Below are 25,131 nucleotides of genomic sequence, written 5' to 3' on the forward strand. Positions count from 1 at the left end.
TGGTGTGACCTAGCAGAGAAGGAACTCTGGCCACTAAGGAGAAACAGCTGGTCAGCAGAAATTGCCTCTCTCCATCCCTGACCTGCAACTGAGGTCCCAGAGGGGGAGGATTGGGTATATAAGACATTGGGTATGTCCCTAGGGCAGGTTCTTAGGTAGTGGGGGATCCCAAGCACCTTCCTAGCCTGGCCCAGGGTGCTATCCTCCCCACTTGACAAAAAGTATGAGTGTAACATTTGGCAAAACAGCCCAGGTGCGCAACATCTGTAGTGGACAAAACCACATCCACATACCTCTGATCCTTGCCACAATCCCGTGATAAAATGAGAGTCACGGTGCACTTTTTTAGCGGAACACCAGGGCTCGGAGAAAGCACGTTTATTTTCAGCATTGTCCCTTGGGGTCTGTGATTAGGCAGGGAATGGGTGGCGAGTGCCATTTCTGTAGAAGTTACGTGTTGAGAACAGTGGACTCCACCCCAGTCCTTTGTGCTTTGCACCTGACAGGGGTCCTGCTTCATCCCTGCTTCACATGAGAGCGGAGGAGCCTCCTGTAGGCCAGGAATCATGCTCAGGCTCACACCATGATAGGCCTGGGTCTGGGTTCCTATCTTTTTGACTCCAGATCAGGAATTAAGAGAAACGTGTGGTGCTGGCAGAAACACCTCACTGCCCTGATTGGAGAGATCACCTGAGGTGAATGGATGCTTCTCCAGAGAAGCTGCTGACAGGCGCAGCTCCCCCAAACAGGCTGCACTCTTGATTTTACCCTGCAGAGAACATTGGGGTGACTTGAGAAAGACAGGACCCTCTCCTATGGAGCCTCTAGGGAATGGGTGAGTCAAGTGTCTGTTCCTCAAGATCAATTTAGGTTAGAGATCACCCTGAGGGCAGGCTGCAGAAGTGCCTGGAGGAGAGAAGAAAGTGTTTTCAGCTCTGTGGCCTGCAAAGAGGAAGAAAAGAGATCCGGCAGGTTCTACCAGCCATGCCTAGCAGTTGAAGGGATCTCCCGTGGGTGCTGTGGCTGGAGAATATCTACAGACTGACCACAGAGAGGCAGGTGGAGCCCTGAGAATATGCCTAGCCCAACCAGAAGCCCTCGGTACCTGCCAAGAAATTAGGCCAGATGTGGGGCAGGCCTTCATGCCGAGGAGGGTATTAAGTAAGCTTCCAGATCATCTGTGTGTCCTAATTAACCATAAAGTGAGCCCAAGAGGCAGAATTAAGCTGTTAGTTTCTCTGCCTGCGTTTTCACCATCTTCACGTACACATTGCCCCGTGCTCTGCATCATTAAGACCCGAGGCATCACCAGTCACCCTGACTCCACTTCAGTGGAGCAGTCTCTGGCAGTGCCTCAGCAGGAGCCAAGAATGCGGACAAAAAAGTCAAAATTACATGAGGTTGGGTTTCCAAAAGCTTTCATCAGCAAAGCGTAACATAGTCATTGTATCAGCCCCTTTGAGACCCAGGCAAATTCCTCCAATAGATATTCCTCAATAGATAATGGACAGGACACTTGTCAATCATAGAGAGATGAGAATAATCTCATTGGACAAACGTTGTTATTCTTGAGCTGGCTGGGGAGCAGATATGGACAGTTTGCCAGGTAGCAGGAACACAAGATTGAAAGTCAATTGCAAACTGTTTCCATCCCCGCTTTGTACTGGGTGACCTTGAAGGAGTTAACTTCGCTGAGCCTCTGTTCAGGTAAAATGAACAACCATTTCCTGGGCGTGACACAAAGGAAATAAGAGAAATAACGGCAAAGGTGCCCGGCACCTGTGAATTATCCTGGAAGCCAAAATGACTTCCTAATTGTTTTGTTTGGGTCCCTTGACTCTTTTCTGGCTAGGCTCACAGTGCCGGGGCAGGAGAGGAGACTGTCGTGTTAGTGGATTTAGACGATGTTAACTACCACTAGTCCACAAAACAAATGAGTTGTATGTTGATGATGAAGAAGCGATTTGGCTTCCAATACCATCATAGTCCACGATTTGAATGATTTCTTGAGTGTTCCACCCTACAGGAATCGGCATAAGTTTTTTACACGTTCCTTCTTTACACACATTGCTGCAGGCACCAAAGACAGCCACCATTAAATTCAGAGGAGGCAGGATGGACGAGGACCTACTTGGCCAGAAAGAGTGAGCCCAGCTGACAAATTCCTGGCCAAGGTAGATCAGCCAGTGCCCAGGGATCCAAACTGGGAGCTGCTTTCCTTTGTGAGCAGCCTGATCTGGGCAGCTTGTGTGCCATGACTCTTTGACCCATTGATTTATCGGAAAAATAATCCCAGGTCATTCTAGGTCTGAAAGAGTTGGGCACATTGCCTGGCAAAAAGTGACAGATCAAATATAAAAATAAAAAAGCCTTTCCCCACTTTAAAAAAAAAATGACCCTCTGTCATTTGACTGTGTGTAAACTTGCAGGTGACCTACCCCATAGCTGCTGTTACCTCCCCACACCCAGTTCTAGCTTGAGCTCCCCCTTCCTCCACTAAGTCCCTCGGGGCCTGGCTGCAGGCAGAAGAGCTTCTCTTGTTATTTTTCTTCTCCAATTTGCTCCTAATGCTCTAGGGGCAGCAGGCGGCCTGCCTCTAATTGCAGTTGTCACACCCCATCAAGCTGAGCTGGGTCTGCGGGAGGGAAGGAGGGAGGGAAGAGCTGAGCCGCCCTCCAGGGTGGCTGGGCTTGAACAGGGACCTACTTTGTTCTCTCTTGGCCAAGGGGGGGGGCAACATGGCGCCTCCTCTATGGACCAAGGTGGGCCCACGCTTGCTTTCTGGCTCACTACACAGTGTGCCTGGCGTCAACGCCACCCTGAGGGTACCCCGTTGATTTCCAGGGTGAGGAGGGTAGATGAGGTCAGGATTCGTTCTATTCTCTGGGTGTCTGTGAGATGTGAACTAGAAATTTTTTTAACACGAGTGTTGTTTTTGGGCTCACCCCAACCATCTACTCACTGCAACAGGGATCAGGATGGGGACTCCCTGCTGGGCCAGGCAGTGTGTGACTCCAGAGTCCAGCAATAACCCTGAGGTTGCGCTGACCTTTTTGGCCCCCTACCAGCCGTGAGTGTGTTCTTGGACACCTCCGGAGACTGCTGCTTCATCTGGGAAGTGGGCGTGCCCACTTGGATTCATGGGACAGCACCTGGGTGAAGGCACCCCACTGCTCCCCATCTGCACTTTAGAGATGCAAGAGCATCTCAGGCTTCCTCACCACACACACACACACACACACACACACACACACACACCACATGTCCTTTGCCCCAGCACCCAGCTATGGGTTGAAATCTTGTTACTAAGAAGGAAGGACTGTGTGTAGGGCTTTCCCTCTCTCTGGTGCTCCAGTAGCAGTGCCTTGTCAAGGAAGATCATCAAAATGGTTGGGGACTTCCGAGACAAGTCTTTTCTTGGGAATTCCTCTGGGAAACCAGAGGGCTCAAAGGACTTTTTCACATAGACTGTTCAACTGAGGTCTTGGGAAGGCAATAGAGGAATGCACGCTTGGCTTGGACTCCTCCCCTGCCTCTCCCAACTTCTGCCACATCCAGCCTCAAAAGAATAACACACACACACACACACACACACACACACACACACACACACACCCCTTACCTCAGCCTGCCCGGTGACAGCCTCTCCTCACTGTTCTGGTGAGGCCTAAGAACTCTGCTTTCCTTTCTTTCTGAGAATGAGAACTTGCGTCTGGCCTGAAGACCACGCCATCTGCCCTCCCTCTTCCCCCAGGGCCCAGTTATGAGACCGCCTTTTAGGTTCAGCCAGCATCTCTCGAATTCAGACCCAGACAGCTGTGTTAATGTCAAAGCCCCCACGGGAGGGTTCTAAGGCCTTGGGGCTGCTTGTGGCAGGGGTTTCAATGTGTCTGGACTCTCCCGTGCTTGAGAATGGGAACCGCCCGGAACCCTTGGAAAGGCTCCTCTTCTTGACTTTCTGTGAGCGCCCTGCTCGTGCTTCTGAGACCATGGGTGTCATCCAGCCTGGCTTCTCCTTGAGCAGCCTGTCTCTGTCAGGCCGCACGCTGCGCAAGAACTTCCTAAAAATGTTAGCTGTGAGGGCAAACTTGCGACCCAGTTCCCGGGACTGGCTTTTTTCTCCTTTGGACTCACTGGGGTCCCCAGTTTCACTCTTCTCCCCGCCCTTTTCCAGTTCTGGTAAGTCTAGCCAGTTGCCCACCAGGTCTGCAAAAACATTGTCCCCTAATACCAGAGGCTGCCGATTTCTGCCCCGCGACATCAATGTAGAGGTCCAGTCATCTGGTTCCACCCACTCCAGCCCCCGTTGGGTACCGCTTTCGTGTTCAGGCAGCTGTGTCTTGGGAAGGACCGCTAGATCCTCCTCACAGACAGTCCTTTGGCGTGGAAACTTGGGGCTGCTGTCAAAAGAAGGCTGGCTGGAGGAAGGACAGGCCACAGATCTGGTAGGACTTTCCCTACCCTGCCAGCGAGGGCACTCGGGCTGTTTCTGTGAGCTCTCGGAGCAGCTGAAGGCCGGCGCGCCTCCAGATATCTCCAGCTGTTCCAATGCTGTCTGCACCTGGAGGAGCTTCAGTTCTTGCAGTGCGCCCATCATGCAGTTCATCTGATCCTGTAAGCCATCCCCCACCTCTTTCATGGACATCTGCATAAAGAGAAAACATAGGGCCAGTGAATGCTAGGGCTTCAGAGAGGGTTACCCCTCAGCCTTGAGCCTCAACCTGCTGTAGGGCAGACCTGTGTCGTGAGAGCAGGAATCTGAACACTGCTACGCCTGGTAAAGAGAAACAGGATTAGCCGTCAGTGAATTAACCAAGACAGGCACTGTCCTAAAAACTGCTTCAATGTTCTGCCACTTGCTAAATCCACATTACACTGAAATTATCATTAAGTTGAAAATGCATTCAATGCACTTAGGCCATCAAACATCACAGCTTGGTCTACGTCAAAGTGCTCAGAACCTATGCTATCCTACAGATGGAAAACCTATCCAATACAAATCCTAATACATGAAAAAGAAGTATTGACTTCATTACCGCTCTGAACACACACACACACACACACACACACACACACACACAGAGAGAGAGAGAGAGAGAGAGAGAGAGAGAGAGAGAGAGGACATCCGCCCATGGTAGCCCAGACTTGTATTCCCAGCACTAGCTTTGAATTACAGCATGTAGGAGTTGAAGCAGAAATACTGTGAGATTAAAGATAGCCTGGGATATATAGTAAATTCCAGACAAAACTGAGCTATAGAGTGAGACTCTGTCTCAATCAATCAACCAATCAATCACAATCAAACAAACAAACAAACAGAATTTGTAGACTGGCATTTTATGTGTTTGGTTGGTTAGTTGCCTAGTGTGTGTGTGTGTGTGTGTGTGTGTGTGTACATATACATAAAGATGCATATGTGTATGTATATATCAGCTTATATTAATAAATTACTCTATGTAATCCTTCTACCTGCTCTTTGAGATTGTGACTATTGCTTCCATCTGATAGATAAGATAACTAAGTCCCATATGTGATTGGATAGTAAAGGATGGAGCCGAGTTTAGTCTGGGGGTTTACAAAGTGGTAGTAGTGAGGCAGGAGAGATGGCTCAGAGCTTAAGGGCACTTACTGCTCTTCCAGAGGACCCAGGTTCAATTCCCAACACCCACGTGGCAGCTCACAACCATAGGAAACTCCACTTCCAGGGGGCTCTGATGCCCTCTTCTGGCTTCCTCAGGCACTACACACATGTAAGGTATAGACGAAACATTCAGGCAAAATACCCATGCACATCAAAACATAATTCTTTTAAAAATTATAATAACCACTCTTGTCCTATGTTGTTGTTTCTTGGTGGATAATGGTGGCAATAAGCATCTAAGAACATTTACTATGTACTGGGAATCATGCTACATACAGTAGGTATCTCATCTCATTCAATTTCTATAAACTCTGGAGGGCTGCTCTTCTCACTTCAGCAAATGAGTAAGCTGGGGCAGGAGGGAAGCAAGGGACCAAAGGCCATGCAGCTCTTAGAGCCAGGACTCAAGTTAGCAACTATTGCCTGCAGATGGCTGGGCAACCAGGCCAGACTTGAAGGCTACTCTGGCCTCTATAGAGCAGTAGGAATAAGAGAGAAAGCGTACGCCTGGGGGCTTCTTCTGACTGTTCTTCACATATGACTGGTCGGGAGAGAGATGCCAGAGAACTCCTTTGTGCCAGAAGCCCCTGGCCAGCCCTGCCCCACCCCCTCCCCAAGCACCTGTTCCCTCATGCTGGGATCTAGCATTCTTCCTGCCTTCTCCGCCTTGCTGGTTCTGTCCTAGTCCTGCCAGAAGCAGGGATTCTGGGGCCAGATCCCCCAGCCCCATGTCCTAGGTACCATCTGGAAGGGGCTCAGGGGCTAACTGACTTGGGTGAGGGCTCTACTTGGAGCCTGGGGAGGAAAGACTGCCCTGATAACATTCACGAAGTTCCTAGCCGCTGTGCCCAAGCTGCCTTGGGCCTGCCAGCTCCCTCCCCACATCCTGATCAAGTTACTCACAGCGAGCCTCTGTTCGGGAACCATCTGTTTTTAAGCACACCCCCCCGCCCCACCCCCCCAGACCCATGGGATCATCTTACCTCCCGGGCTTGTCTTAATGCCCAGAGCTAAGGCCAAGGAGTGGGGGCGGGGAACTAAAATCGTGGGGGACACAGAGGCCCTGGAGAATGGGCTGCCAACTATCCCTCTGTGGCTTCTGGGTCAACCTCCTGCCATCCCTAGCCTGGTGGGGAGAGATCTGCTCAAGCTCCCTTGAACCAGCAGCAATAAAGGTCAGTAGAGGACTGTCAGCCCCTGAGGGCCAGGAGGCCTTTGCTGGGCTGCAGAGATTGCCCTTGCTTTATGCACTTTCCTGAGACGGGGCAACAAACAGCACAGCCCAACAGCCCTGGGATTGGCTGGGGCACATATGTGCCATTTGAGTGGCAGGAGTGGTGGTGCAGTGGCGGCAGGAGACACATGCAGTAGCTGTCCCTGTCCTTGGTGGCCCTTGTCCTGACCCCTTCCTTTCAGAGATGCTCAGCTGCTATTGGTATAGCTCTGAATGGAACTGGAGATTCTGGGACGCAAACGCACTCAGCCCCTTCCTGACAAATTGCCTTGCCCTCCAATTGCCCTCTTCGCCCCACTCTCTGATCTACTCCCGTCACCTGGAACATCTATTCAGTCACTCTGTTCCCATCTAAGGTAGTCCCGCACTTGCCTCCAGGGCACCAGACCCATGAGTACCCGGCCACTCCTCTAGATGCCCATCTCCATCCCATTACCGCACTCAGAGGCTTTCTATTGCCGAAACTCAATTATGAGTCTCCAAACTATTGTGACCTCTAATCAAGACATGTGGTGGAGCCGGGCGGTGGTGGCACACGCCTTTAATCCCAGCACTCGGGAGGTAGAGACTGGGGGGTTCTCTGTGAGTTCAAGGCCAGCCTGGTCTACAAGAGCTAGTTCCAGGACAGGCTCCAAAGCTACAGAGAAACTCTGTCTTGAAAAACAAAACAAAACAAAAACAAAAACAAACAAACAAAAGACCCGTGATGAATCCGCGTCCCATAGATGTTCCCACTATGTTCCTGTTAGGGCTTCCTCTCAGATCCTTGACGTATGTATCCCCAAAGTCCTACTTCTGTATGGGGCCCATGTCTTCCATGGTTTAAATGCTCAGTTGCTCTGGGCGATGGTGGCACTCGGGAGGCAGAGGCAGGCGGATCTCTGTGAGTTCGAGACCAGCCTGGTCTACAGAGCTAGTTCCAGGACAGACTCCAAAGCCACAGAGAAACCCTGTCTCGAAAAACCAAAAAAAAAAAAAAATGCTCAGTTGCCCGTGAAATATTTATGGAGTATCTACTGAGTAAAAGTAGAGCCTGAGACCTGCACATCACTTTACCCCAGAACCTACCTGCTACTTCGCATGACACTCATAAACCATGGATGGAAACTACTGGCTCCCCTCCCCATATCATCCCTCTGAACTGTTTGCTACCTGAAGTCTCTTGCTAGGCAGGGAGAGAGAGACAGGGCCATTTCTCGAGGTTTTGATTTACCAAGCAACAAGGAGTCTAAGTTGGCAGGCTTTCTTCCAGAAGGAGGAATACAGTCAGGCCAGAGGTAGTGGGAGGAATGAAATGACCCCATTCAGTCTTCCAATGTGGAAAAATCCATAAGAAATAATGCTGACATTTTGTAGGTTTCCAGCGCGATTGAATGTGGGTGGGAATGTATAAATTCGGGGTTGTCTGTAAGACAGAGGCTCTTTTTTTTTAAAGAAGACAAGAACTGAAATTGTGTCCTTATTGAAAATATTCTGTATTAGTTCAGAACTTGGGGTTTAGAAACTAAAGGAACAGGGTTCAAATCCCAGCCGTTAGTAGCTGTATTTTAAATTTTCTGTGAGGTCTTGTTGTGTTTATTGATTTGTTCTGTTTTCTTAGACAGAATCTTACTACACAGTCCATCCCTGCTTCAAACTCAAAATTCTCCTCCCTCAGCTCCCAAGTATTGACATTCTAGGGATGAGTTATCACACCCAGCTCAATTTCTCATCCCCTGGAGGTGATCTTGAAAATCTTATACTCTGGCTCCCAAGTGCTGGGACTATAGGTTTGTCTTCCATGCCCAGTTGTATGCAGTACTGGGAATCAAATCCGGGGCTTTGTCATAGGCAGGAACTCTATAATAACCGAAGTTCATTGTCAGCTCTACAGCTCCATTCTTTAGAACAGGAGTAAGAGTCCCTGCCTCAATATCACTGTGCAGATTTGATGAGGTAATGGTTTTATCTACAGGGCGGAAAGAAAGCACCAAGTGCAAGCTGGCTGTTAAGACTTCCAATGTGTTTTCAAAATATTTCTTCCTTGGTGAATCTTCACACGTCGTGGCAGGATTCCATGCATCATGTATGGTCTGACCAAGGAGAGCTCCTCTTTTGTCCAGCTCCTTATTCTCCAACCCAACTTTACTCAGGCAGAGGAATGGAGGAAGGGGAATCCCCGGCTTCCTCCTGACCCCTCACACTGACTTCCAGGAGCCCTGTCTCAGGCAGAGGACATGCTGACACTGAAGGGAAGGCAGTTGTGAGAGGAATGAGAACAGAAGGAAGCTATGGGAAGCTGGGAGGGCCAGGGGCAGTGGAAACAGGAGCATCCTCCGAGCCACAACTGTGAGGGGAGCCAAAAGGACAGCCTTTCCCACCAACCCCAAGGGGATGATGTCATCCATGAAGAAAGAGCCAGAGATTGCACTGCTCTCTTTACTCAGAGCGTGGGACCATCTGGGATCCCAGGGCTTCTCTTGTCTTAGGACCAAAGTGGGAGGAAGGGGAGCAGTGTGCAGTGAAAGCAAAGGAGTGGGGTTAGCTTAGACAGCCAGAGATAAATAACTCTGAGTACCAGACTTCATGCTAGAGCATCTTAGTATTTCAGAGCCATTCCTCCTGCAAGGATCAAGTCTTGCCCTCCTTGATCTTGGGGTCAACTGGAGACATACTATCAAGATCTGATCGGTTCTCATCTGAGTAGAAATGACCCAACCACACCCCCAGCTATATACCATCAAACACAAAGTCCTGAAGCATACCCCAGTGAAACGGTTTTGATAAAGGCTCAAAAGGTCTCCTCACCCCATCTTTGGCTTCTTGTCATCCCCAGTCCATGACTTACCTCCAGCCTTGCCTAGGATTCAGACTTTTATCTTATACATTTTCTGCATATCAGATTTTAGTCTTTCTAGCTGCCATCTACTCTGGCCTTCCTGGTGTGGTCAAGAGTCCCACACTAAAGTTTGGGGACCCTAATGGGGTCCTAAATGATAAACTTGTCACTTGTCACTAGGCAGATTCACCCATTTCTTTAGGTTGTGAACTTGTGCAATGTCAACCCTTCTGTGTGAGGTGTACACTTTTTTTTTCATTACTGAGCCCCACTATTGTTCTGGGTGGCTGGCTGAAGGGGGAAGAGACCCCACTTGATAGAACAGGAAGCTAGAGATCCCCCCAGATCCTCTTTTCTAGAGCCACTGTTACTCAAACATCCTTTTCCAGGCCTTCACTCTCTTCACTGTATCTTCATATGATTTACATTCCTATTTATTATTTATTCTAACTTATGTGTTTATAAAGGAATTTACATGAAAAGTATAGCACACGCCATCAACAGATGGGAGCTGTAAGTATGTAGGCACCACGATTCCTGTTCAAAGGCTGTTTGGTGGGAGAACTGGGAGCCCAAGGCGGCCCCCTTCCTCTAGGCCCGTGGGCCTCCTCGCCATTATAGACTACTTAGCTTCCTGGAGTGCTATGAGCAGCCAGGCCAGCCAATAGGAGGTGGAAGAAAGAGCTCCCATCAGAAGAGGAGAAAGAGTGGGAAACCATGGCCTGAGGTCCTCCAACCCCAGTCCTGTTCCTTCTCACTAAGGGTTCCTAAGAGAAAGCCATTGGGCCACAGGTTCCACCATCTTGAGTCACGGAGCACGAAGGAGTTTGGGGTCTGCAATCTATGGACAGACCCTCCCATCAGCACTGGCTGGGCCGTTTGGGGTGGGGGTGGAGAGGAGGCCGAAGGAGATGCCAACATCCTCGGCTCCCTTCCCAAGTCCTGCCTTGGGCCCCTGACTGATCCTGCAGCTGTGCCCTCCTTCCGTCCATCTCACGCCCTCTCGGAGCTCAGCCGGAATCCTTTGACACAGGCTCGGCTTTGCCCATGGACTTGGCAGTGTGCCCTGCCTCTCTTCCCCACCCCATTACTCACAGAATCCCTACACAGTTCCTTTCAACCCCTGGGGAAGCTAGAAGAAGGCTCTGGGCCGGAAATGGGAAAAGCCCCACTTTGCCAAGCCACCCATTCTCCAGCTCAGTGAATAGGGACCTTCTTGACTCTTGGCTAGAACTTCCAACAGGAAGGTAACACCGAAACTCTGCCAAGAGCTGCCGGAGGGAGGAGGGTAAAGAGACGAGGAAGTGAAGGGTGAGAAATGATGAGCCCACTTTCCCAAGTGAACCACTTCTCGGGGTCACATGGTCAGCCAAGAGGCAGAGGGGAGAGAGGCCAACTTTTTCCTGCTCTGGAAGGCTGGTCTCTCAGCCTCAGTCAGCCCTCTTCTCTCTCCCAGCTTTAGCCCCTCTCACCTGCAGTCACCTAAAGAACCTGGAGAAGTTCCCTGCTTCTCTCCTTCCTGGTTCACAGCACCGTATTCTCTTGCCCGGCCTCTTCTAAGTCATGTTCCTTCCTCATTTGCTCCCTCCCCTCTCATATGTCGTCCTAGGTCTCAGGAAATACTCCTGACCATGCTCCTCTCCAGGGCACAGAGGAAAACGCCAGTCCTTAACAAGACACTCAAGGCCTCTATTTTGGTTTGTCACCACTATTTCCCTGCATATAGCCTATGGTCCAGTCTGTGTCTTCAAACATCCACACGACTTCAGCGTCTGCGTCATCTGCCGATGTTTCATTATGTCCTGGAATGCTGCTTACCCCTGTGTGTGTCCCTATCACTCGCTCAAGGCCCTACATATGTCTCTCCACAATAGGACGTTTGCATCTCATGTTGCTTCTCCTTACTGAGAGCACTGAACATATGCCCTTATAGAACATATAATCCCCATTTCTACACATCCTTGTACATCCCACTGAGCAGGCAGCAGCAGCGGCTCTGTAGTCGTCTGTCTAGGTCTGAATCCAACCCTCACCGCTTATCATCTCTATGACCTTGGCCCAGGACCTAACCTTCTCGGGTCTCTGTTTTCTTGTTTTAGAAATGAAAATAAATCTGGGTAGAGTGGCTCACACCTGCTATTCAGCCAGGCTAGGTAAGTTTAGGTGGTGAGACCCTGTCTAAAAATAGTCTGCATGTACTTGCACATGCACATAACCCCCCCCCCCCACACAAACATATACAGAGAGAAAGAGAGAGAGAGAGAGAGAGAGATGACAATAGTAAAATTACAACGTATTAGGTTGCTTTAACAGTTGGACAGTGTCATGCATTTCACTATATCAGTACCAAAAATTGAACATAGGATGTCCCATGTGCTAGGCAAGTGTTTTATATTGAGTCATGACACCAACCCTGGCATTTTAACATCAATATATGTTATCTTTTTCTATTAAACTGTAATTATACCTTCCCTGAAGACAAAATCTGGATCTCTTTTGATTTGTATCCACAGTACTGTGTCTCGTTGGTGCCTTGAACCAGTATGAACTCAGCAAACCTGTCTGACCCTTCAGACAAGGCCGACATCCAGTTTATCCCAGACTGGGTCTGGTGGCACGTCCTGTCCTTGGAAGGCTAAGAGCAGGACACACTCAAGTCCATGGCCAGATTTTCCTTATATTGTCACTTAATCTTCACAGTTGCTATATGAAGTAGGATTTGGGGGGAGGGGGAGAAAGAGGTATTTTTAACAACTCATTCTAATGATGGGAAAAGCAACTAGTGTGCCAGAGCCAGACAGGGCCAAGCTTTGGGTTCAAGTTGACCTGACCCTGAATCATGTGTCCCAGCTGATCCCAGACCAGCTGACCCAGAAGTTTTCTGTCTTCCCCTGGGGAGAAAAAAGGGGGTGGGCTTTACACACAGAGAACGAGATGTTTCTGCAGAAGCTTTTCTTTGTTCTAAAGAAACTTGCTGTTTTGCTCAAGACTCAAGAGCTCCAATGGTAACTTTCCCACGCCCTTCCTTCTCTTTAGTTTGTCTTTAGGCCCTATTCCTTAGTCCTGTGCTAGGACATCCAGAACTTAGAGCCACTAGTGACTACGGAGCTGCCTTCTGGGAATGAATGCAAGCTCCCTGAATGGACTTTCTCCAGTCTCTGAAAGAGAAGCCCCTTGGTTGCTTCCCCAGGGCTGAACTAGGACCAGCCTTTCATAGTGTCTTCCCAACACATCTCCATCCTCCAGGAAGCCTCCCCAGTCTGGCTGGACTTTCAGGAGCTCTGATCACTCAAATTTTATGCATTTGGTTTGTTCAGAATTGACCTGAACTCACAAGAAAGTGTGCTGGGAGCGTCCTCTGTCTGCTCTCCTTGTGTGTCTGTGTCTTCACACTCATTGGAACCCCACAAGAGAGCTGTGGTAAAGAACAGCTGGTCTCAAGGCCTATGTTCAGGCAGGCCCCGCTTTGGCAGCTGGAGGGGAAGGGAAGTGCTGGACATTGTAGCCCCCCCCCCATTAAGAAGTGTGTCAGCTGTTGCTACTTTTTCAGCCACGTTTCATTCCTGAAACTCGACCCTCCTCCCCTTCCAGGCAGGGAGAAAGGGCCAATACTCTAGCTATCAACTTAATTGCGCCAGGGTCTCTGAACTCTCTGCCTCCTGCATTTTTACAATGCAAGTTTTTTTGCTTCAGGAAATTTGAAGCTTTGGCTATGCCATACTTCAGGAACAACTTTCCTTGGCTGTGTTTTCGGTGCCAAGGAAGGAACTGGATAAAAATGGGGAACACAGAACACCCTGGACAAAGACAATTTCACAACCTGCTAAGGTTGCCTTCTGCAACAGCCGTATCCCTCCAGTGTCTACAGAATGTTCCTGAAGGGAATTTAACAAAACAAGCAAATGTAGATCTTAATCTGAATTACATGAGGCATTCCTGGGCCAGAACCTGGAAATATACAATCCTTTTGGATAGGACAGGGGATCCCACCTGGAGTGAAACAGCCACAGGGCAAAAGCCCCCACTCACAATATAAACTGCCTGTAGGTTATGCTTACTCCAATACAGCCCTAGGGTTTAAAGGAGCCCAAAGTTCCATATCCCCAACACAGCCATGGAATTCAATCCCTACAGTCCCTGGAGGAAGACAGCTCAGGGTGGGCCCAGGCTAGCACTTTGCTTTCCTCTTTGCTCCAATTGCTCAGTACCCAGGCACAGAGATTCTGACTTGCTACTTAAACCCCGAGGGAAGGTGTCTGGGAGGGAATGGGACTCCAAAAGCTCTGCCTATCGCTTGCTCGCTAGGACTCTTCTTCAGTAAGCTGGCACTAAGGAAGGAGCAGAGTACCATGGGGATGAAGAACTCCCCCATCTGAGTGTCATTCTGGGCCCAGGGCCAGGCAGTTGGCTTCCTCTCCAAGACAGTCAAAGGCTGGAGATGCTCAGACAAAAGGCCAAATGAAAACCGATGGGGAGCAGGGTGACTTTAGCCTTTCTCTTTCCTTCTCCCAGGCACAGGGGCTCAAGGCCTTGGTGGAGGGTTTGCAGATCAAAATCTGGGAGCTCAGCTCAGTGCAGATTTCTTCCTTCCTTCCTCATCCTTGCTTCCTTCCTTTCTTTTTTAAATTCTTTTGACATCCACAGACTGTCTTCCTCCCCTCACCACCTCCCACCTAGAGTGATGTAAAAAAAAATGCAAATCAGTGAAGATTTAGAAAATTCATTCCCATGCCAGGAACACCCACAAACCCTCTCTATAGATGCTCATGTAGGTGGCGTGGTCCCAGGTTCCTGGCACAAAGAGGATCCTATTAGATTCTTTTCTCAGCACGGGCTTTGATCCTCACCATTGTCTGTAATGATCTTGGTCTTTCTTTCTGGTACTGGCCACATGAAGTGGGAGCATGAACACAGGATATTTATGGGCCAGGGCCACCATCCTGAACTAGCGTGACCAGCATGTGAAAAAGGATAAGGTACACAGTACAGGTTTCGAAGAGCATCACAGGACACTTTGTCTCTCACCAAAGAAATATTTCCGGAGAGGCAGTAATTTTCTCATCTGAGGGTCATCACAGAAAGGGTTCCGGAGGAAGAACTAAGGGAGTGAACAGCAATCTGAGAAGACAGACGCATGGACTGGGACAGACAGGACTGACTAGTGCCAGGGCATCTTGGTCAGGGAGCATCAATAAGAACACCTGCTACTTCAGCCCCTTTCCTCTACCCTTCTACCACCAAAGCCTGCCCCTAACACACTGCCAGGCAGGCAGAGTGGGGCCTCTACAGACACAAATGGGAAGGGACTTCTAGGATCCTAAGAGGCCTGAGCTCTCTGGATTCAAGTCTGCTGTTGGATACCTAGTGACCTGGCTCTGAAACGAAGTAAGAAGAGGGTAGCAAAATGAGACAGGGGAGCCCACAGCTGTGAGAGACAAAATGAAAGAGACCTGAAGAGCTGGAGTGAGAGGAGGGAGCAAAGAGAGTCTAGATGAAGAAGGGAAGTCCAGAGACGAGATGCGATGCCTGAATCCCGGTGGTAAAGGAACACTAAAGGTGAGGGGGGGGAGCGTGAGAGAAGGCGCGCGCGCGTGCATGAAATCATACTCAACCTGACCTCCCCAACACAGCCTTAGCAGTCATTTCTCCCTCTTCGGTGATTCACTCCCCCTCCCCTGGGTAGCATACTCACTCTCAGTACCCCGGGGCCCCGCACACTCCCCAAGCCCAGACCTGACATCTGGCCGGGCTTCCACAACTCCCGCTTGCGATCTGCCAGGCAGCGCCCCTCCTCCCCCGTCATTACAGCTGCCACCCCCCTCCCTGCTGGCAGACAAGCCCGGGCAGACAGCCGGCCAAGCCTGCCCCCGCAGCCGCGCCAGCTCTGCCAAGCCCAGGAGAGCTGGGGGCCCCGGGCGGTGCCAGCTCCCCACGAGCGAGCGAGCAGTCCAGCCTGACCTCCTGCCCAGGACAGGGATCTGTCCGCGCGCTGCAAGAGTCCAGCACCCGAGCACCAGGGCCCGCTGCATGCCTGTCGCTCCTGCAACTCTGGGCACTTGAGCCTTACTCCATATGTGTGCCGGTCCTCTCTGGGTGTGCCCCTCTTTTCTTCTTCGGTTGTTCTGTCATATTTCAGCCTGGCTAGCTGCCCTCACTCCTTGTTACTTGTTCATATCTCATCAGAAATCTTTGCCAAAGTTTCTTGCCTCTGAGCGACGGCCTTATAGCATCTACCTACCAGTTGGCATCTCCTCTCCTCTCCTCTCCGCGCCTCTCTGGTGCATGGAGCTTGGGGCCGACGCCAGGTACCTAGGTCTGGGTGGGGAGCCCTCCCTGTCCCCCAGCTCCTGCTCGGTTCTTACCAGCTCCTGTTTGAGGCGACGCAGATAGCAATCCATGTCCCTGCTCCCCTTCCTCATTCGCCCATTTGCTGGGCTCGGGCTCACGAGAAAGTAGAGTTCTCAGTGCGCTCCTCGTCCCTGGCCGCGCAGAGCGAAGCCTCTGCTACAGCGTGGGGACTTAGAGCGACGTCCCCAGCCGCTGCCGCTCGCGGTCCGGGTTGGGGGTGGAGGAAAAGTGCAGCAGCCAATGAGAAATCAGAAGGGGTGTCTTCGACCAATGAGAAGAGCTGCCTGAGGGGCGCGGGCTGGGCGACCTGAGTAGGTCTGTCGCCGGCCTTGCCGTGGCCAGCAGCAACTACTGGGGACCCAAGGAGGTTGGGTTCTGGGCTCTGTCAGGAGGTGGAACCTCAGACTGTCAACGCCCCCCCTCCCCCAGTGAAGTCTTAATCTATTAGAAAGGAAGAACGGAGTTTTAGGGGTGAGAACTCGGTATCTGGCTCGGGGAGAAGGGTCCCAGTGTTTAATCTTAATTGAACTCGGTTTCTAGAAGAAACAGTTCCCCTTTGCTGCCCCTCTGAAGTCCCTCAGAAGCCTTTTCTTTCTCAAGAGAGCCTTGGAAGCGCCGTGCCTCTTCATCTCCTCCCCACTCTCTTCGCCGGGGGAAGGAAGGGGCTTTCGCTAGGTGTCAGCTCATGTGGGGGTCTGCTGTGCCCACCGCAAAGTGGTAGACCTGGAGATACTGAATAAGAGAGACAAAGTCTCATCCTTCCAGAACTTTTATCGTGGGGAGAGAAGAAAGTATGAAACAAATAAATGCAAGGGTCGTCATTTTAGAAAGTGAGTGTAAATGGAAAGATAAAAATATGTGGCGATGGGGCCTGCTTGAACCTGCTGACCTTCTTGAACTAGAGGAGGGGAGGACTTAAAAATGCTCTGATTGTAGTCGACAGGAATCTCCCCAAGATGCACCAACTCCTACTGAACCCAAGCGGTGGAGTTGGGGCACAGCAGACAAGATGCTTCTGCGGGCTAGCCCAACTCGGGACTCCCTAAGCAGGCCTCCGGGCCGCTTGCCCAACTTGAGTTGCTCTTGGTGAGCAAAAGCCAACAGTGGTGTGGCAGAGGCCGAGAGTAATTAGGGCAATTAGCTATGCGTTGTTACAAGATAATTAATAGGGGAAAGTTTGCTCCTGGCAAGATTTTGGTGGTCTGCATAGGACAGAACCAAAAGGACGCAAGAGAAGGTGCCAAGGGAGAAGGCAGACACTGCTGGCGTTCCTTAGGGGTCAGTCAAGATCATATCTGCAGAAAGTTGAGGGGTAGGTGCAGAACCCGGTGACTGTGACCTCACTCCCGGCCTCCCTTCAAACTCCTCTTCAGAGTGACATATCACTCAAAAGATTAGACAGAAAGGTGCTGAAAAATCTATTCAAGAGTTTCCTGTGCCAGGGGGAACCTAAAATGGGATTCCCATCTCTGTCTTGATGGGTCCATGAGTCTGCCCCCCGTGGGTCAGAAAGGAACGTTCTGGTATGCATTTTCTCCTCCACCCCGACCATTCTGGGAGTGAAGGCAGGTCTCCCACTCCAAAGGCCTCTTTTTTTTTTTTTTTTTTTTTTTTTTTTTTTTTTTTTTTGCCAGCTTAGACCTCCAGCCTGCAGAACAGCAGCCTGTTGTAAGGAGCTCCGTAAACATTTGCAGATCTGTGGTTTTCTCCATCCCTGAAGCCTGGGCATGAACCTCCCTCAGAATTTAGGATACTGGCTGTGCTTGAAATGCCAGGCGAAGCCGTCTGGTCTCTTGACAAGGACCTAGTCCTCTTGGGGCTACAGTATTGGCAACATGTGCTTTCCTTTTACTGGGTACCCATTTCTCCTGCTTATCACCTGCTTAACACCTCTGTGAGTCTAACATGCCACACTCCTTACAAACTTCTCTTCCTTTTTAAAGATTTGTTATTATTTATGTGGGACTCGCATGTGTAGGTGTCCCCAGAAGCCAACAGAAGGCCCAGATCCCCCACCCCGAAGTTGGTGTTTACAGGTGACTGTGATCCACCCTCTCTCAGGGCTAGAAATAGAATCTTGGACTTCTAGAGGAGCAGCAAACACTCTTAATCCCTGAGTCATCTCTCCAGCTCCACAAAACTCCCTTCTATGGCCACCTGTGAAGTAGCCAAGACATAAGAGTGATTGCCCCATTGGGCAGACGGAGAATACACTGTTAGCAAGGTCTGCACGCACTCCATCCACTCTGCAGATGGAGATGGCAGGAAGATAACTGATAACCATCCTCCGTACAGATACCACACGAGGACTTCAGATGAATCAGAGATGCATGGGTTGCTCCATGGCTCCTGGGGACTTTGGAACACAAGTACAATTAAACTCTGAAGCCCTTCCATGATGTTGGGCCATTGCAAAACTGAGGTTCGTGTTATTCAAGAGTATGGGCGTGCCCCATCTCTCCTCTTCTCTCTTTTTCTCTCGGTCGCTTCTTCTTCCCTTGTTTCTGAGAAACTAGCTCTTCTTGGGGCAGAGCAGGAAGCCATAGCAGGGAAATGAACTGATTTTCTATTTCTTCCCTTTTTAAGGGTCTAAGAGATAGAGAATAAAGCCTGTTGCCATGGTTATATAAACATGGGTAAATATCCCTGGCCTGAGGACGGGGGCTGGGGGACATGATTCAGTTTTGCTGAAGAGGAATCAGATGGTTCAGCCTACACCCTCCCACCTCCTGAAACTCAGTCTAGAGAGAAAATGTGGCTCTCTTAAATATAAAGGGATCAGAGGTTTTGAGACCGGCTGTCGGCATCCTTCTTAAAGACATCTAGAGCTGAAATGGAAGTCTCAGGAAGCATGTGAGCATTTGCTAGTGGGGATAAGTCGTCTGTAGATTTCCTGAAGGTGGGGGTGCACCTCCTGGAATTGGGTCCAAAAGTGTCAATCACTTGGGATTTGCACTCAGATTAGTGAGGGAGGGTAGCCCTCTTGCTCCCACTGCCAGAGCCTGAAGGTCCTGGCACCTATAGATGAGCATCAAGGGAGAGGTAGAGCCAGCTGTGCCCCAACAGAGCTCATCCTGCACTAAACAATGGAAATCCTGCCATCCTCCTGGCTTCAGATCCTGTGGCCCCACCTGAAAGGTTCCCACCCGTCAAGTCCTGGCTTAGCTATGGAGGAGGTGGTTCCCAACTTCTCATTTCCATCGGCGACAGAAGAGCTGGGAGATACATGGCCACACATGTTCTAGAAACTTCAGCATAATAGCATCCTCCCAAAGGGTGGAGCTGTGTTCCTGTTGCCCTCATTCCTCACCTCCTGTGGCTGCAGAGACCATTAGTCCCCTCCCCCCCCTTATAGGCCTCTGGAGCATCAACAGGAAAGGCTGACCTTAGAGATAAACATGTGTTGTTGGAATGTGTTCAGATACCACTCCAGAACAACTACCCGGGGTCTGTTTGAACACACTGGGGAGGGGTAGGCTAGACAGAGACTTCACTCTTCTTGGAAGAGGTTAACTCCTGGCTAGCATGACATCTTCCTCTGTTGACTGGAGATGAAGGGCTGGCCTCTTGTTGCCAGGAAGGTCAAAGGGAGTGAAGCAGCTTCTACAGTGGGGAAGCCTCTTGGATTTAGAATAAAACATCACTCTGAGTTTGAATAAAAGGGGCTTTATGGCTTGGTAGAAGATTCAAAGGCACTGGACATAAAGCTCCATGAGAACACTTTAAAGATTTGGTTTATTGTGTTTATTATTTGAGTGTGTCTGTGCGTGAGTATGTGCCTGAGGAATTCAGAGTCTTCAGATATCCCAAAGCTAAGGTTACAGGGGCTCAGAAGTTTGACATGAAGAAGAACAGCCATCACTCTTAACTGCTGAGCCATCTCTCCAGTCCCAGCGCTCTGTAAGTTGATACTGTTCTTGTTTGCCATTATTTACTTATGTAATGGAAGACTGAGTTCGTTTATCTTCATATTTTGAACGTAGAAAGGCATGAGGGTGGGAGCCTGGGGCAGCTAGTCACACTGCATACCAGTCAGGAAGCAGAGGACAGTAATCCGTTCTCTCCAGTGACGGGCAGAAAGTCGTACCCTGCACCTACAGCTACACAGAAGAAATAAAGGGTGTGCCCTAAGGTAGCACTTTACTAAAATGGTGAGACCCACTCAAGGAGATAGTCCTGGTAGGTCCTTGCCCATGGAAATTTCATGGCTGATCCCCTGGTACTGACAGACATCACCATATCCATACTTTAGATTCCTCACGGCTACTTGACTTTAAGATCGGGAGATCAGTCATGCAGGTGCTAATTCTTATGGGAGAGGAATGGAAGGGAGGTGTTGGAGGAAGAAAAGGTAGCATTTTGAATAAGCATGTATACATGGCTTCCCAGCTCTCTTACCTCAACAATTCAGTGAGTTTTATTGTTGTTGTTATTATTATTATCATTATTTGAGAGAGAATCTTGTTTTGTTGCCCTGGTAGGATTCCTTACATAGCCCAGGCAACAATCCTCCTGCCTCTGCCTCTAAAATGTTGAGATTACCATCATGCTTAGCTCATTGGGAATGTAAAAAATAAGTTAGTGTAAATAACACATGTTTAATCTGCGGGCTGATTGTCATGATCTGGAATTACTGGTAGCTGTGGGCTTGGTGCTTACAGCGCCTAAGCTGTGGTTTCTTCACTCCTTAGGGAACAAATATTTCCATTTTGTAAACTTTTTTGTTGTCAGAATCCCAACTACAAAGAATACCTGAAGAATGTTAGAGAAAATGAGGCATGTTGGTTAAGGGAAATACTTATGGTATTTGTGCAAACCAATGCTGGTAGATGTCTATTGTACCAAGAAGGCTAGCGGCTTGCTTCCTGGACCCTCCTGAGGACATTCTACAATGTCTGCCTCTCTAGAGGCACAGCACTGGCTTCTCTGTAATCTTAGCAGGCCCTGGAACTCAGGGTAAAAGCTATTTTCCTACCTACTACTTGGCCCCTTCCACCAGCTGTAAGCAAGCACCAGGGGTTGCCAGCCTGTCAGGGAGAGACTTGTTAGCAAGTGATTAAGGGGGGCTATCTGCTCCTCCTGAGGCTGTGAGGTAAGCAGAAAATGAGGTCAGTTCTCCAGTTTGGCCTCTACCAGGCTGGCTCCTCAGTCTCTTCTGGTATTTTGTAGGGGCCAAGGAACTGAGCAAGCGCTAATCACTTGTCAACTTGGAGCGGAGTAGAGATTTCAACCAGGACACCCTGAAAGGAAGCAGAGCCAAGGATGACAGCTGACAGGCAGAACTCTCTTCTGAGTCTCCAGTGACTACCATCAGCAATGGTCTGTACCAAGAGACTCGGGTTCCCAGATAGGAAAGGCAGGCGGCCAAGAAATCGCGTCACACTTTACAAATGGCTGTGCACACCAAAGCACTGGAGCTGAGCACACACAGGAGTTGAACGCTGGGGAGTTTGACGGCCTCCTCCTCCCCAGCATCGGGCAGGCTTCCTTTGCTGTGATCATTCCCCCGTGAATCATCATCCGTAGAAAATGAAGGAGGCAATGGAGGGTGAGTAATGAATTCCCCCAAATGGTCTTTTGGGTCTCTGCGTGAAGAGTTTTGAAAACAACTTGCATTTGAGATTTCTGATGTACAACATAGGATTTTGGAGCCACAGAGGACCTTGTAGGAAAATCAAGGCTTGTAACTCCATGGGAAGGCTGGAAAAGATGATAACCAAAACTTGAATCTCTAGTCTGCCAATGGAAAGAGTCCTGACATGGCATGCACGGAGCCTCCCTCATAGCAGGCCCATATTTATTTATGTTTTTGAAACTAGGGATGTGGATCTTCAGTTTTCCTTTCTTCAGAGGAGAGAGGGAAAACATGAGACAGAGACACCTGCCCCAGGGGATGCTAGATCCACCCACCATCACTTCAGAATCTACCCTCTCAGTCATTCTGTTCATTGTGTGGCCTTGAACCAATAAGATAACGTCTTTGGGTTTCAGGCTTGTGCTCTATGATTGCTACAGGTTTAAACACTCTTAACAGTCTGAATTTCCTGCCTAAGTGTATTATTATTTTACAAGCCAGGAAAGCAAAGTACAGAGTGTTGTGACCTGCCCGAGGTTACCAAGATGCTAATGATAGAATTAGCATAGAGATCATGCCCAATGGACTGCAACCACTGACCCCCCCAGACAAGACCTCCTTCCCTTCAGTCTCCCCTCTAGAGTAGCTATTCACAACCTGTGGGTCAAGACCCCCTGGGAGGTCGCATATCAGATATTTACATTACAAGTCATAACAGTAGCAAACTTAGAGTTATGAAATACCAATGAAAATACTTTTACGATTGGGGGTCACCACAATAAGAGGCCCTGTATTAAAGGGTCACAGCATTAGAAGGTTGAGAACCACTGTTCTAAAGGAATCCAAATCCTTTCCTTAGAAGTGCCCTAGTCAATGTTTTCAGCTATACTGGAGATGCTGGGGTTGAGTGTAGCCAGTCATAACACTAAGGCGGAGTTTAAAAGGCCAGTGGTATTTGTCTAGTATCCTGTCTGTGTACTGTTAGCCTTTTCCAGGGCATGAGTGGTGACGTGGGGAATGAGGTCAATGTAGGCCTGCCATGGCACACACACACACTCCCCTTGATGACGTTTCCAGTTGTTTGTCTTCTGTGGTGGTAAGTTTTTTGTTTGTTTGTTTGTTTGTTTGTTTTTTTAACTTGACACAAGCTTAGGTCCTCTGGGAAGAAGGAAACTTCAGTTGAGAAAATGTCCTCATGAGACTGGCCTGTAGGTAAATCTGTGAGGCATTTACTCTATTAATGGCTGATGTGGGAGGGCCTAGGCCACTGTGGACCATGACACCCCAGGGCAGGTGGTCCTGGGCTGTATAAGCAAGAAGGCTGAGCAAGCCATGAAGAGCAAGCCAGTAAGCCGTGTTCCTCTGTGGCCTCTGCTTCCATTCCTGCCTCTGGGTTCCTGCCTTGCGTTTCTGCCCTGACTTCCTTCTATGAAGGGATGCAAACTGAGAGTCAAATAAATACATTCTTTCCTCCTGAGGTGCTTTTGGTTGTGATTTTTTTTTTTTATCACAGCAACAGAAAACAACCTAGGACCTCTTCTCTGAGCACATCTGCCCCTCCGCTCTGTCTGCAGGCTGCTCGTTAACTAGCCTGCAGCCTGGGGTGTGTAATGAGCGTGCCTGGGAGACAAGGTGTGACAAGATCCCAGCTGTGCCCACTGATTGGTGTTCGCCATCTTTGGCAGAATCCCCAGCCCCGTGTGTTCCCTACTGAAGAAGAGATTGAGAGGGGCCATGTGTCAACAGCGTCATTGGTGTGTACCTGACGTGAGAACCAGGGCATGCGGGTGAGGAATGGCTCTGTTCACAGTGGTGCTCTGTCCCTGTGCATGCGTGAGAGCGTATGCGTGGCCCAGATACCCAAGGAGCTCACACCTCCTGGCGAGTGGAAAATGAGCTTTGGCAGGTGAGGAACTGGGTGACAGGTGAGGAAGCCAGCGGGGTATCGGTGTTGTCCGCCTACTCTCGCCGTTTGCTGGGGCTGCTAACAATATCTTCCCACCTTGCCTCCTGCCCTTAATTACAATTAGAGTGAGTGGAAATGACACGGAAGGGCTTGGGCGAGTGGGCAAGGGACAGGAGCATGTTGGAATGGCCTCCTGATCTTTGGAAACTAGCCATGTGTTTTGCAGGTAGGCTGCGCAAGGCCGTTTGGGAATTGGCATTTTCCTGCCCGGTATGCAGGCTGCGCAGCTTACATTCTAGTGGGTGGAAGAAAAGGCCAATCTCTGGGGACTAAATCCTAGGAAATCCTGCCATATGGTGCAAAGCTAGAGGCGGTGTGTGCCAGGACTAGGAAGCAAGAAGTCTGGGTTCCTGGATTGACTGTAGGTCAGCTCCCTAGTCTTTACTGCCTCAGTTTCTTTAGCAACGTCGTGAAGCTAGCCCTCCTATTACTGCTTGCCTGTCATGGAGGGAAAGTACACGAAGGCCCTTAGAAATGTCACAAGATGCGTTCTAAATGTGCGTGAGGCCTCAGTGCCAGGGGAATTTGCCAGGCTTCCTGGGAGGCAGCAGTCTGCCTCTGCATCAGTTTCCACATCCTGGGCTCAGACAGATCCTTCAGCAGGGCACAGCCACAAATCCCATCACCTCCCTACAGTCAGCAAATAAGGGAAAGGACCGGCTGATGCTCTGCCTCTGTCTGATCTTCTTACCAGCGCCCTCCCCACCCCAGCAGAGGCGATGATCCTGCCGCCTCCCTCCTCTTCTCGGAGCTGTCAGTTTAATTTAACAAGGTTGCAGGAGAGGATTGATTTGATCAAGTCAGTTGCTGTATCTATCCCACTCAGAGGTCCCTCAGTGTCACCACCGAGGCTCAGATTAGACAGTGACAATTATTTCCTTTCTGGCTATTGCCTCCCCCTCCCCCTTTCCCTGGAGGGAGCAAGGGGGCAGACCAATCTCCTGGGACCTAAGAATAGATGCGGGAGGATCAGAGGAGGCAAACAGGCTCTGGCCGCAGAAAGCCCCTCTCCGCGCCTTACATGGCCTTGTTTAAGGCTGAGCAGAAACCCAGAGGGTGGGGAGAGAGCAAACCGTGAGTGGCGCTGCCTTGCAAAGGCTCAGGGCGGCCTAAGGACAGAGCTCTGCCTTCTCTGATGGAAACGTCTCCCTGACAGTGGGCAGGCAGAGGTGGAAGGGTGGGTAGGTGGCTGGGTGTTCTACCTCACCCCACCCCAGCGCAAGCATTTGTGTCCAGGCTCTCAGCCTGGATTCTGGGACCTCTGAGGGTGGAAGACAATGGCAGGAGCAAGGTGAGGCTCCATCCATCCTGGTTTCCGTGGCTCTGTTCTTTGCGAGAAAGTAGGAGTGACAGCAGGAGCTGCTGCTAGGGCTTCCAGAAATACTTGAGTGTGAAGTAAGTGGTGTGGTGGTAGTGGTCATGCTGGTGTGTGGGTGTGTGTGTGGGGGGGTGGTGTGTGTGTGCTGGTGATGGTGGTAGTGGCTGGAGGGCCAGGCAAAGAAGGTCCAGAAAGTTTAGAATTCCACAATGAATCTTTCATGACTTGTAA

The 25,131-nt window shown here is 50.0% G+C and overlaps 1 protein-coding gene and 1 long non-coding RNA gene across 2 annotated transcripts; one reads left to right on the plus strand and one right to left on the minus strand.

Moving 5' to 3' along the window:
- Positions 1 to 385: 385 nt before the first annotated feature.
- On the minus strand, positions 386 to 16,219 carry LOC121453632 (PAK4-inhibitor INKA2). The gene is made up of 2 exons (XM_041660535.1): positions 16,056 to 16,219; positions 386 to 4,645 (listed from the first exon to the last, which is right to left on the minus strand). Exons 1-2 carry the CDS (start codon positions 16,110 to 16,112, stop codon positions 3,803 to 3,805), a joined length of 900 nt encoding a protein of 299 aa, XP_041516469.1. The 5' UTR covers positions 16,113 to 16,219; the 3' UTR covers positions 386 to 3,802.
- LOC121453640 lies at positions 15,167 to 23,265 on the plus strand. The gene is made up of 3 exons (XR_005975036.1): positions 15,167 to 15,249; positions 21,211 to 21,589; positions 23,130 to 23,265. It is a non-coding gene; the product is annotated as an uncharacterized LOC121453640 (long non-coding RNA).
- Positions 23,266 to 25,131: the final 1,866 nt, after the last annotated feature.

The sequence above is a fragment of the Microtus oregoni genome, unplaced genomic scaffold (genome assembly GCF_018167655.1).
Source record: "Microtus oregoni isolate MIOR12 unplaced genomic scaffold, Mior012 000000F_ref0000247, whole genome shotgun sequence".
Lineage (NCBI taxonomy): Eukaryota > Metazoa > Chordata > Mammalia > Rodentia > Cricetidae > Microtus > Microtus oregoni.

Bases quoted from the DNA above. Each gene is read 5' to 3' on its own strand.
- LOC121453632 (XM_041660535.1), bottom strand. From the start codon at position 16,112: ATGAGGAAGGGGAGCAGGGACATGGATTGCTATCTGCGTCGCCTCAAA. The intron at 4,646-16,055 runs GTAAGAACCGAG...CTCTTTATGCAG, and splicing joins GTCGCCTCAAACAGGAGCTG to ATGTCCATGAAAGAGGTGGG.